We start from the raw sequence: 12,828 nt of genomic DNA, 5'->3' as shown, positions 1-12,828 counted from the left end.
AGACAGGGTCTCGATTTGTTGCCCATGTTAGAGTGCAGTGGCACAGTCACAGCTCACTGCAGCCTTAAACTCCTGGGCTCAAGCCATCCTCCTGCCTCAGCTTCCTAAGTAGCTGGTACTCCAGGTGTGAGCCACCGTGTCCAGCTAATTTTTCATTATTATTACTTTTTGTAGAGATGGGGGTCTTGCTATGTTGCCCAGGCTGGTCTCAATCTCCTAGCCTCAAGTGATCCTCCTGCCTTGGCCTCCCAAGGTGCTGGGATTAAAGGTGTGAGCCACCAGGCTCTGGGCCACCTGCCTTGTCCCTTCCCTCCTCTCCCTTCTCCCCTTCTCACTCTGCTCCAGCCACATGGGTCTCCTCGCTGTGCCTCCAACCCACCAGGTGCAGTCCTGCCCCAGGGCCTTTGCACAGGCTGTTTCTTCAGTTTGAAGCATCCTTCCCCTCCGTGTCCCCATGGCTGCCTCCATCTCATCATTCAAGGTTGTCTTGGTGGCACTTGCTCATTTGTCTGTTTGCTCCTTGTTGATGCATTTGTGGTCCAGCTAACTCCTGGCTTCATCCCTAACGCTTGTGATGGTGGGTGGCACATAGGAGGTGCTCCATGAGTAGGAGTTGATTAAGCACCTACTGTGTACAAGGCTCTTTCTTAGACACCAGGGACCCCGCACTCAACAAGAGAGACTCTATCCTGGCCCTTAAGGTGGGGCGAGGTGGCGGATGAGGAAAAACAATAGACAAAGGCCAGGTGCGGTGGCTCACACCTGTAATCCTAGCACTCTGGGAGGCCAGGAGTTCGAGACCAGCCTGAGCAAGAGTGAGACGCTGTCTATATAAAAAAACAAAAAACCAAAAAAAACCCCCAACAGACAAGTATGCAAACAAGAAAATTTCTAACAGTTTGGGGTTCAATGGTAACAATCGTGTAATAAGAGGTCTGGGGCGGGCTCCTCTGTGTTGGGGGAGATCAGAGAGGGTCTGTCAGTCACAAACAGTGAACATTCATCAATATGTCAACATGGAGATGGGGACGGATGGGGAGGGGACAGCAGGGGAGTTCCAGGCAGCGGGAAGAACAAGTGCAAAGGCCCTGAGGTAGGAGTGAGTTTGGCTCAGTAAATACTTGTTGACTAAAGGAACCATAGAAGATTCCAGAAAGAATTGATAGCTGGTCTTGGAGGGTGGACAGGCGGGGTTGCCAGCTGGGATGAGTTCCTGGCACAGAACTGGCGTCCGTGAAGACCCGGGTTGATCTTCTTGGTTTTGTTCTGTCCTGGGAGAGGACAGGACCCACCCAGGGGCCCCGGCTTAGGCTGGAACCCGACGTGTGGGAACTCTCAGTAGAAAAGGTCCCCTTAAGTAGGAGAGAGGTCACGGCAGAGCCAGGCACCCCAGACTTTGGCCTTTGCCCACTGCTGGAAAAGCACAAAACACAGACGAGATAACGGTTTTCCCTCCCCCACCCCCGCCTGCCCCGGTGTCACTGGCCCTTAACCCTGTCCATCTGTCCTGGCCACCAATCGGTGCCCGGGGGGTGGGCTGGGAGTTGCCTGGGACTATTTCACCGTTCTTTGGGGGTGGTGACAGAGCCGCAGAGAGGAGCCAGCCGGGCGGGGAGCGCTGGTGGTGGGGTCCCTGGCGGTGTCTGGAGGCAGCGCGGGCAGGACGTGAACCGGGATTTGGCGGCTGGAAAGGTGAGCCCCGCCCGGCCCCTGGGGGAACAGGGGCCTAGGCCGGGAACCCTTCCCCGAGCCGCCAGAGCTGGAAGGAAGCCCCCTGCACCCCCATTGCACAGATGGGGAAACTGAGGCCAGAGAAAAAAGCAGTGAGCAGAATCTCGCCTCCGTTCTGGGGCTGCTCTTGGTTTTTTCCTCTTCCTGGTCCCCCTCGCCTCCCAGGAGGGGCACCGCGGTGGCTGGGACCTCGACAGGGGCTGGCTCCGTCTCCGGCCAGGGCCTCTCCCGGGCACTTTTTAAAGAAACTGGTTCACTCTGGGAGGCCGAGGCGGGCGGATTGTTTGAGCTCAGGAGTTCGAGACCAGCCTGAGCAAGAGCGAGACCCCGTCTCTACTAAAAATAGAAAGAAATTAATCGGACAACTAAAAATATATAGAAAAAATTATCCGGGCATGGTGGCGCATGCCTGTAGTCCCAGCTACTCGGGAGGCTGAGGCAGGAGGATTGCTTGAGCCCAGGAGTTTGAGGTTGCTGTGAGCGAGGCTGACGCGACGACACTCACTCTAGCCCGGGCAACACAGTGAGACTCTGTCTCAAAAAAAAAAAAAGAAACTGGTTCTCGTGCCCCGGGACTCTCCGTATCACCCCACAGTTCAGATTTGGAAGTGGAGGCCCAGGCTGGCGGCTGAACTTGAGCTAGAAGGAGGGGAGGGGAGCTGTGCAGACGGGGGTGGGCAGCAGAGGGGCCGCGCGACCCCTCACGCGTGTCCCTGGTGCCCCAGATGGCTTTCTCCGTCTGCCCCACGGGACCCGCCAACAGCCTGGAGCTCCTGGATCTCCTGTTCGACCGGCAGGATGGCATTCTGCGACACGTCGAGCTGGGCGAGGACCGGGGCCGCGCAGAGGACCAGGTGAGGAGCCCACCGCACAGGCCCCAGGGCCGCAGAGCTCCGGGCAGCGGACCGAAGCCCTTCCGAGGTCCTCCACGTGCCAGAGCCTGGTCAGACCTCCACTCGGCGCCAGGAGGCATTTTTGGTTCATGGTGCTTGGTTTTAGCAACTTGTGTCTCAGGTGGCATCAGCTGCTTCGTACAGTGGGGAAATGGAGGCCCAGAGAGGGGTGGTAACTTGTGCAAAGTCACAGAGCAATTGGGAGTTGGGTCCAAACTTAAACTTGGGGCTTGTGTCTGGCTGGCCGAGTGTTTGCATGTCCCATGGTTGTGATCGAGCACCCCGGGCAGAGAAAGCATTAGCTCTATCTTGGAGAAAAGACATGTGAGGCCCAGAGAGGGTCAATGATTTGCCCAGGGTCACGCAGCAATCTAAGGCACGGAGTGGACGTCCTAATTCCTAGCCCTCCCTGTCCGCCCAGCTGGTGCTGCCAGGCCCCGACCCCGATGACTTCCTCAGCTCCATCCTGGGCTCGGGAGATTCAGCACCCGGCTCCCCGCTCTGGTCTCCCGCGGCCAGTGACAGTGGCATCTCTGAAGACCTGCCCTCCGACCCCCAGGACACCCCTCCACGAAGCGGACTCCCCGCCACCCCAGCCGGCTGCCATCCCGCCGGGCCCTGCCCCAACTATCGTCCCAGCCCCCTCTGCCCCGCCAGGCCTCCAGGGCCATTCGTCCAAGTGCTCGAGTCCTCGGTGGCCATAGACCTGGGTGAGTTCCGCTGGGTCTCTGCCGCCATCCTCCCCTTGCTGTAGACGCATAACCGTCCTCGGAAGTGGATGCTGCGTGAGCCCATTTTCCAGATAGTACAACTGAGTCCCCATGACGTTAAGTAACCAGGGAAGACAGGGCATGTTCTCACCTCTGTGCCTGGCTCTAGCAGACATTCGATAGAAGCGTGTGAGGTTACAGGGTCCCAGGCCTCAGGGTGGGCCTCCTGCAGCTGGCAACAGGCCTTACCAGGTATTCAACCCCCCACTGCTAAATTTGACTGGCTAAAAAAAGAAAAAAACAAAAAAACCCAGGCCTTATCAGAAGGCGACTGGCAGATCAATAAGGATTATTGTCAAAGCCCTGATACAGCACCGGGTGGGCCGTACGGAGCCTCGGCTGGAGATACGTGACTGCTGGGGCGTCCTTTGTCCCTTGAGCCTTGCAATGAGCTCTTATTGGTCTCGTTGCAGAGTTGACAAAACTTAGGCTCAGAGACGGGAAGTCACTGGCCCAAGGTCACACAGCTCCCAAGGATTCTGACCTGAAATCCTCGAGGGCCTGTCTACTGCGTACCAGGCACCAGGAGGGGGTGGGGACCAGAGGTGAATCACACCTTGCCCCGGCCCCTCGGGGGAGATAAGATCCGGCTGGCTGCACATCTAGCCTATAACCTGGGTGATAAGAGCCCCTCCCTCCTGGGTCCGCTCCCTCCTGGGTAGGCAGTGGGTCCCCGGACACTGTCCAGTGCCTTCTTGTACCTTGTGGGACACACAGAGAAGTGCCCTGTTGCATCAGCGTTTCCATCTTATAGCAGTGGGGACACGGAAGCTGCAGCAAGGGCCGTCCCCTCCACCCCAGGCCATGGGAAGCCCAAGCTCTGCCAAAAGTTCTAAACACCTTGGGGTCAATCATGGCAGACTTCCTGGAGGAGGCAGGTAGAGACTGGGGAGCTCAGGACGCCCACCCCCTGCAGCCTGACACCCTCTCTGCCTCTGTCCCCACCTGCCCTGCCCCGATCAGGAACATGGAGCCCAGGAGGAGGTCTGTACGCGGAGAAGCTGGCCGAGCCGGTGGACTTGCCCCCACGCTGCAACCTCACGGTCAAAGACCTCCTCCTTTCCGGCAGCAGCGGGGACTTGGTGAGCACCCCACCCCCTCCCCTGGAGCATGGGAGCTGGGGTGACTCTGGTGACACGGATCCTGCTATCCCCACTTCAGAGTCTAGAAAACTGAGTCTTAGAAAGGAGCTGGGATTTGCCCAGGGTTACAGACAATTCCAGTCCCGAGTGTGCTATTTTCTGGTCTGGGGCATCTTCCACTATAGTATTAGTAGTTAAAAAATAAAAACCTAAAACTTACTATGCACCTACTGTATGCCAGGCGTTGCTCTAAATACTTTAAATTTATCATCTTTAAGTTTACAGCAACCCTGATGACTGGGGCTTTTACTATCTTAACTTTACCTATGAGGAGATGGGCACAGAGAGGTTCAGGAGTTTGCCATAAGCCACAAGCTGCTGTAGGCTTGAACCCTGGGCTGCCCTATTGGGCTTGTTGTGATTATTGCACACTGCCTGAGTGCCGTCTGCCCTGCCAAGGGCTTCGCACACCTGACAACCCAGCTGGTGCCCACATTTTGCAGATGAGAAAGTCAGAGCCCAGAGAGGTTAAGCCACTAACCCGAAGTCACACAGCATGCCAGTGGCAAGATTCAGGGTTTGAGCTCCTGTTTCTCCGATGCCAAAGTTTATTCCAACCCTCTCTAGGGAAGGTGGGGGTGTCCCTGGTGACTTGAGAGTCATGCAGTGTGCACCAGCTCTGTGCTCAGCCTCTAGGATCTAGACGGGGAGATGCACTGCTCACGGAGGTGTCCAGAGGAGGGAGACAGCCTGCAAGGTCATTGTGGGTCCAGGAAGGCTTCCTGGAGGAGGCAGCATTCCAGCAGGCCTTGAAGGATGAACAAGGAGAATGACTGCTTTGGAAATAATACCTGGCTTTTATAAATGCAACATTTTTCATATCATTGTTGTGCACGTCCTTGGAACTTGTCCCCATCTGTTGGATATTTCTATTATCCCCAGTCATCGCACCGCGATGAATGTTGAGGGCCTAGAACAGTACCTGGCGTACAGTAGGTGCTCGAGAAATAGTGGGTGAATGACTGCTGGTTGAGGAAACGAAAAGCCTTGCCCACACGCCATCGTGCACACGTGTGAGGGCAACTGCGGGATCGACTCCCGGAAGTAGAATGGCCGGGTCAAAGGTCCGTGTGCGGGTTATTTTGAGCCTTGTTGCCGATGGAGATTGTGCAGTGCGCGGATGGATCGTTTCTCGGATCTGATGCCTCTTATTGCCTGGAGGCTGCCAGTGCCCCTGCACCCAGCGTAATTCCCCGGGTTCTTCCATAGCAACAGCATCACCTGGCAGCCCCCCACCTGTTGCGACCTGGAACCGGGCACTGTCAGGAGTTGGTGCTGACAGATGACGAGAAGAAGCTTCTGGCCAAAGAAGGCATCACTCTGCCCACCCAACTGCCCCTCACCAAGGTGGGTCGGGGGGAACTCCTGGCCCCAGGTCTCTCCCCGTTTCCTGCAGCTACCTGCCCGTGAGTCTCACCTTTAGACCCCCCTCACCCACACACACTGGAATGCTTGGACGCGTCTGTCACTAGAGCCAGAAAAATCAGCCGGAAGCCCTGTCCTAAACTCAGCTCCGAGAGAGGGCAGCACCCGGGGATGAAAGGTAGACTCCAGGCAGCAGCAGTTTGGGGGCAGGGAACCATCCCACGCGACTTCCGTGCCTTGCAATTGCCTCTCCGAGGCCACAGTTTACCAACCGAGTGACCTGAAGCCCAGGCCTCTCCTGCACAGATGTTTTGATTTGGCTACACTGCATTTTATACGTGTTTGAATTGGTTGCTAACATTTTCTTTCTGACGGGAAGAATTCAGCAACTACAACGTTCCCATATTCCCACACCTCCGCGTGCAACCATCGATGGCTGAGGAGCTGTTGGGCTCTCTGATTCGCCATAATCCCCACCTGGCTGCTTTCGCTCAATATCATCCCCTGAGTTTGCCGTGCCCACTTGAGGACGTTAATTAATCTTAACATGCTTGCTCCACGGAAGGGTGCTATTCCCCGAGATGGCCACAAGGTGGCGGCGCGGAGCCAATGCACAAAGTCTCCCGATTTTACAGGATTGGCAGCTGGGAAGACCTGCCGGAACCCAGCAGCCTTAGGAGTTTAGGGGGAGGATCGTTCAAAAAGAGCAATCCATTTAAAAAAACAAAGAGTTTGGGGAGTGGGAAGCTGGTCTTCAAGTCATTGGGAGTCTGCCCGGGTCGAGGATGGCTCTCACGGGAAGAGAATGGGGTGAAGTTATGGGGTCAGGACAAGGGTAGGGACAGTCCACACTGATTCAGCCTCCTCCCCATTTCGCTCGGCAGTATGAGGAGCGGATTCTGAAAAAAATCCGTCGGAAGATCCGGAATAAACAGTCAGCCCAAGAAAGCAGGAAAAAGAAGAAGGAATATATCGATGGTTTGGAGACTCGGTAAGGCTGGACCTTATACTCGTGGGGAAACTGAGGCCCAGAGAGACAGAGCAGTGTGGCTAAGGTCGCACTTTTTAGGTCTGGCACGATTATAGAGTTGATTTATCTTTCCGAGAGAGATTGTTTTTCATACTGAGTGCAGGGAAGGAAAGATGGTTTGAGACGGTCCAAGACAAGGGTGTGGGGGTCCCTTTACCCCCTAGAAGATGCGGCGACAAGAAAGGACGATGTGTGACTCATCCTATTCTGGCTCCTGTCTGAAAAGAGTCACTTCCTTGTCTGAGCAATACTGGTTCTCAGAGCTGCCATGTCTCCCTTGGGTAGGACGAGCAGGAAGGAGGGGAGCTCATTCTTGGCAGAACTGTTTCAACTTAAAAACCCAAATCTCACCCAATCACCTCTCTCTTAACTCATTTAAGACACTGAGGAGACACAGGCTCTCTATTCTTTAACAGCAACATAAAAAGCAAACCAACGCTTTTGAAACCTGGAATGATTTTATTGAATGTCACAGGTCTACTTGGGTGGTCTACTTCCTCTCGAGTCAATTCAGGATGTCATATTTTTTCTGGGAGGTTGACCGTTTCAAATTTATTGACATAAAATTGTTCATACTTCTCTCCTATGATTTTTAATCTCTTCAATATCTGCAGTGATACCCTTTTTAGTTCTTCATGTTGTTTATTTTCTGTGTCTCTTTTATTTTCTTGATCAGTTTTGCCAGAGATTTGCCTATCATTCACATCAAAGAATGAATTTGTCTCTCTTTTCCCACACAATTTGTGGTTTTGTTTTTCAGTACATTCAATTCTACTGTTATCTTTATTGCATCCCTCCTTTTTTTTTTATTGAGAGGGGCTCATTCTGTTTTTTCTTTTATTTTTTTATTTTTTTGAGATGGAGTCTCACTCTGTTGCCCGGGCTAGAGTGCCGTGGCATCAGCCTAGCTCACAGCAACCTCAAACTCGTGGGCTCAAGCAATCCTCCTGCCTCGGCCTTCCGAGTAGCTGGGATTACAGGCATGCGCCACCATGCCCGGCTAATTTTTTTTTTTCTATATATTTTTAGTTGTCCAGATAATTTCTTTCTTATTTTTTTAGTAGAGATGGGATCTTGCTCTTGCTCAGGCTGGTCTTGAACTCCTGAGCTCAAACGATCCGCCCACCTTGGCCTCCCACAGTGCTAGGATTACAGGCATGAGCCACCATGCCCAGCCTGAAAGGGGCTCATTCTGTTGTTATTTTGCTAATTTTTAAATGTGTATGCTCAGCTCATTAAGCTGCATTAAAGCTATGCATTTTCCTCTCAGCATTGCTTTGGCTGCACCCCATACATTTTGATATGTACTATCCTCATTATCCTTTGGTCCTTAAGTCTTCTCCAATTTATATTATAAATTCTTCATCATCCCATGAGTTATCAACAGGAGGGCTTTTCAGTGAGAGGAATTTATTCTCTCTCATGGTTGCTATGTGGCTGGCCTATCTTCTGGAAAGAGACCCTAGATCCTTATGCATCTCCTTGGATAACAAAGCATGTAAACCCATGTGCTTCCCATGAGAAAAAAAATCTGTAGCAGTTGCAAGAGTATCAGGCCTCAAGATGAGGATTGGTCCAAAGGTTTCTTCTGGAAACATCACTGCCTGAGTTTGGCATTCCACCAGTCCTGGGGACGCTGTCTTGGATGAAGCACCCCATGCTAACACAGAGATGGGACCCAGGAACCAGGCAGACGTGGGTTCAAATTGCAGCCCTGCTGAGGGCTTGACAAGTGACCTTGGATAGTGACTTCTCCTCTCTGGCTTTGGGTTCCCCCCTTGTAAAATAAGGCCACCCAGGGAGATGTCAGTTGGGCCAGATGGTGACAGGCATATTCTGATTATCACTGTGCCATTGTCCCCACAGGATGTCAGCCTGCACTGCCCATAATCAAGAGTTGCAGAGGAAAGTCTTGCACCTTGAGAAGCAAAATCTGTGAGTCTGGGTCCAGCCAGGGCAGAGGATGAGGGGAGCAGGCCCAGAGTCCCTTGCGGGACATGGGGGACGAAGGGCAGAGAGCCCATGCAGTTACAAGGAGGAGTAGGGAATAAGGGCTCTGCCTACAAAGGAGGTGGGCTGCACAGAGGAGGGGATTTGGACTTGGGGTCTTGAAGGATGTATAAGAGTTCGGTAGGAGAAAGTGCTTCTGGTGGAGGAAATGGCTTCTGCAATTGCCAGAGGCTACAAGCTGGTGTGTTGGAGAATTGCACCTGATTCTGCACCTGCCTCCATTCAGTCAGTATTTATTTCGCATCTACTGTGTGTGTACCAGGGCAGGGAGGGGACGGGGCAGGTCGTGCAGGGTCTTGTGGGCCTTTGTGGGTTTGGTGGGGGTTTGTGCAGGTGAAGAGGAAGAATCTGGGGCTTCCAAGAGCAGCAGGGGACCGTGCATGGTGGCTCACGCCTGTAATCCCAGTGTTTTGGGAGGCTAAGGTGGGAGGATTGCTTGAAGCCAGGAGTTCCAGACCAGCCTGGGCAACACAGTGAGACCCTGTCTCTGGAAAAAATTTAAAAATTACCTGGGTGTGGTGTCTGCAGTCTCAGCTGCTGGGGAGGCTGGGGCGGGAGTATCTGTTGAGCCTAGGAGGTCATGGTTACAGTGAGCTATGGTGACGCGACTACACTGCAGCCTGGGCAACACAGCGAGACCCTGTCTCAAAAAAACCCACAAAAAACAAAAAACACAGCAGGCCTAGCTAGCAAGGTGAATGGAATTCAGACTTCGGCAGGGCTGGGAGCCCCCAGAAGTGGGCAGGAAGCAGGACCAAGGCTCTGCAGGGCTCACCCAAGCCTGCTTGTCCCTCTGAGGTCCCTCTTGGAGCAGCTGAAGAAACTCCAGGCCCTTGTGGTCCAGTCCACCAGCAAGTCTGTCCAGACGGGCACCTGCATAGCAGTGAGTCCTGGCCCCAGGGTGGACGGGGGTCCTGGGCCGTGGTAGAGGGGCCTGTGGGGAGGTGGGTGGGGGTACCAGCACGGCCTCATGCCCCAGCGTGAGCACAAGCCGCCACCGGGGCCTCAGTTTCCCTGCCTGTGAGATGGAGGTGCTCACGGGGGAGGAGGGGAAGGGGTGACCCCGCCCCCATCTCTGCCAGGTCCTGCTGCTGTCTTTCGCCCTCATCATCCTCCCCTCCATCAGCCCTTTTGCTGCCAACAAAGCCGAGAGCCCCGGGGACTTCGCGCCCATGCGAGGTAGGGGGGCCCCCTTGGAACCCCTGTTGTGGCTGTGCTGGGGGCACAAGTCCCCTTGGCTCCCCAAGTGCCCTGGGAGGGGGCAGAGAGCCCTGCGCCCCTGTTCCCTGAGGCTGGGGGCTATGGGAAGGAGGGCAGGACTCCATCCTCACCCTGTCCCTCCTGGGCCCCCCACCCCTCGTCAGTCTTTTCCAGAACTTTGCACAACGATGCTGCCTCCCGCGTGGCCCCCGACACCGCGCCAGGCTCCGAGGTCCCAGGACCCTGGCCCGAGGCTGGCGCGCCCCACGGAGGGTCTCCAGGCAGCCCCGGGGTGGACTGGGGCGTCCAGAACACACTGGCACGGAGCAATTTGACACGGGAGCTGGACAACTCGACCCTGGTCCTGGGCAACTCGACGGAGCTGGGCCGAGCCACCCTGCTAGACTGGGTGACGCCTCAGTCTGTCCTTAGCCCAGGACTCTCAGGGCTGGAGGCGGCAGGTGACGAGCTCTGAGCCCCTCCGGGAACGTGCTCCAGACCCCTCTGCCCAAGGCCGCTTCCGGGGTGCTTCCGTGGACAGTGACAGGCCCGGGGATCGGGGGTGAGGTGGTGGCCTCGGCGAAGAGACTGGGAGTGGGAGGCGCAGCTTCACAGCCACACACCCGGGGACGGCCTGAGGCCACCGCAGACACAGGGCAGGGGTCGGGCTTTCCACAGAGCCAGGCGCAGAAGGAAACAGCCTGGACAGACCCAGACAGACCCAAGACACACACACAGACACGACAGGTGCCTCGGTGACTCCCCCAGCCGGGTCCCCTCCCTGCCTCTGTCGCACATGGGGAGGAGGAAGCCGCAGAGGCTGCAGGGACCCTGGCCCCAGAGCCACCACGGCCGCAGTGCGCCCCTTTGGTAGGACTGCCCGGTCCTTAATAAAGTATTTTGACGGAACACTGTCCCCGTGCGGAAGCGGAGTTGGGCGGGGGCTGGAGTGGAGTCTGGGGCCCCCACACCCCCCGGAAGGAAGGGCTGGGCCGGCTTGGGATGGGGGAGTGAGGCGTGGGGCCCCCCACCTATCCCGGAGCTGGAGCAGCGGCCAGGGAGGCGCCAGGCGCGGCTTCAGCACCTTGGAGAGCGGCGGGGCGCCCGGGGAGTTCTGCCAGCGTCCCCAGCACTGCAGCGCAGTGACGGCCCCAGGTCCCAGCTGGGGAGGGACGAAAGCCGGGCCATGCGGCACAGGTGCCTGGGCTGCAACTCAGCCCCAAACACTCGGCCTCTCTCCTTCAGGGGGTCGCGGCGTCGCAGCAAATATTAAACGACAAAAACCATGCACATCAGTATGTAACTACCGACCGCGTGCTCAAGGAGCGGCAGCCTCCCGCACGGAGACGGTTGCTGCACAAAACAAAACGGAAAAAAAGAAATGCTGCTATTGTCACCAACATCAGAAAACCGGCCTGGGGGGCAGGGGGGGCAAGGGCAACATACGTAACCTAAACATCTGTACCCCCATAATATGCTGAGATAAAATAATAAAAAAAAAAAACTGGCCTGATCCCTCTGGGCCTCCCTTGGGGGTGAGCCCTGGTTCCTCGACCCCAGGCTGGTGGGGCAGGATGGCAACAAGCACAGGAAGACGTTCCGGCGGGCGAGGGGCCCCCGCACTCCCGCCTCTGGGCGCTAGGACCCGGCACAAGGCTGGATTTAGACACATTCAGAGGCGAGAAGGAAGTTCTGCTTTTATTGCATTGGAGACGTTTCTGGAGGCTGGGTGGACCCCCTCGCCCTCCCTCCAGCCTCTCCTGTGCGGTCCACGTGGAGGTGTGGGCCCCCCCCAGGGGGCCCGTGACGTGAAGGTGGCTTTGGGGTGGGGGTGTGTGGGGGCAGAGGGGCTCGTTCCTGTTTAGGCTGGAGGCAGGGAGGGTGCGGCCAGCCTCCTGGGGACACCCTGAGTCAGAGGCTGGGGCGTGGCGGGGCACAGGTGCCCAGGTGACAGCTCTGGGGCGCGGCACGTTCCCGGGCCCCCGCTGGAGGCCACCAGAGCCAAGGGAGACGCGGTGGAGAGTGAGTCTGCCCTGAGGTCCCCGGGGGACAGATGCAAGTAACAAAGTGAGCCCATAAGGAAAAGAGAACCCGCGGTTTGTACAAAAAGCCCCGCCCGCCCCGAGCACCCTGGTCAGCTGGGAGCCGCCTCGGCCCTGACCCTCTTGGGGGTCCTGCACGGGGCAGGGCTGTCCGGCCGCTCCCGCTTGGGGCTGGCGGGCTGGGAGCCGTAGTGCTGGGCGCAGGGCTCCGCTGGGGGCGCCTCCTGCTTGGGGTCCGCGGGGGCTGCGCCGTTCAGCTGGGCCGGGGGCTCCTCCTTGGGCTCCAGCTTGGGGGCGGGCGGGCGGGGCAGGGGCGGCAGCGCCCTCTCCAGCACGCGGGGGCCGTCCCAGGGGGGGATCTCCAGCCCCAGGTGCTCCATGAGCCGGGTCATGACGTCGTCCACGTAGCCGTGGATGCGCAGGTCGGCGTGGCGGTCCTGCGGGGTGGGGGAGGGGTCAGGCGGGGGCAGAGGGCGCGTGGGGGCCCCGGGCAGGGGTGGGCTCGGGCACCTACGTGCTTGGTGGGCTGAAGGTTGACGATGACCAGCCGGCCTCCCCGGCGCTTGGTGGCGAGGGGCAGGTTCCCGCTGGGCCGGATTTGCAGGGAGGTGCCCAGGGTGACGGACAGGTCGGCGTTCCTGGGGC

The 12,828-nt window shown here is 57.0% G+C and overlaps 2 protein-coding genes across 2 annotated transcripts in view; one reads left to right on the top strand and one right to left on the bottom strand.

The window, feature by feature from the left end:
- Positions 1-1,611: 1,611 nt before the first annotated feature.
- On the top strand, positions 1,612-11,439 carry CREB3L3 (cAMP responsive element binding protein 3-like 3). Its single transcript, XM_012646315.1, has 10 exons — positions 1,612-1,692; positions 2,457-2,585; positions 3,046-3,334; positions 4,358-4,476; positions 5,746-5,883; positions 6,786-6,892; positions 8,798-8,866; positions 9,740-9,824; positions 10,024-10,120; positions 10,306-11,439. Exons 2-10 carry the CDS (start codon positions 2,457-2,459, stop codon positions 10,614-10,616), a joined length of 1,344 nt encoding a protein of 447 aa, XP_012501769.1. The 5' UTR covers positions 1,612-1,692; the 3' UTR covers positions 10,617-11,439.
- Positions 11,440-12,275: 836 nt separating this feature from the next.
- Positions 12,276-12,828, bottom strand: part of SIRT6 (sirtuin 6) — a 10,167-nt gene continuing 9,614 nt past the window's right edge. The window contains exons 3-4 of the mRNA XM_012646136.1: positions 12,698-12,821; positions 12,276-12,620 (exon numbers count right to left, since the gene is read on the bottom strand). Of these exons, the coding sequence (XP_012501590.1) occupies positions 12,276-12,620; positions 12,698-12,821 (469 nt within the window). The remainder of the gene's footprint in view (positions 12,621-12,697; positions 12,822-12,828) is intronic.

Source organism: Propithecus coquereli, unplaced genomic scaffold (assembly GCF_000956105.1).
Source record: "Propithecus coquereli isolate 6110/MARCELLA unplaced genomic scaffold, Pcoq_1.0 Scaffold241, whole genome shotgun sequence".
Classification (NCBI taxonomy): Eukaryota; Metazoa; Chordata; class Mammalia; order Primates; family Indriidae; genus Propithecus; species Propithecus coquereli.
The sequence above is the reverse complement of the archived record's forward strand: the minus strand, read 5'-3'. Positions and strand labels throughout refer to the sequence as shown.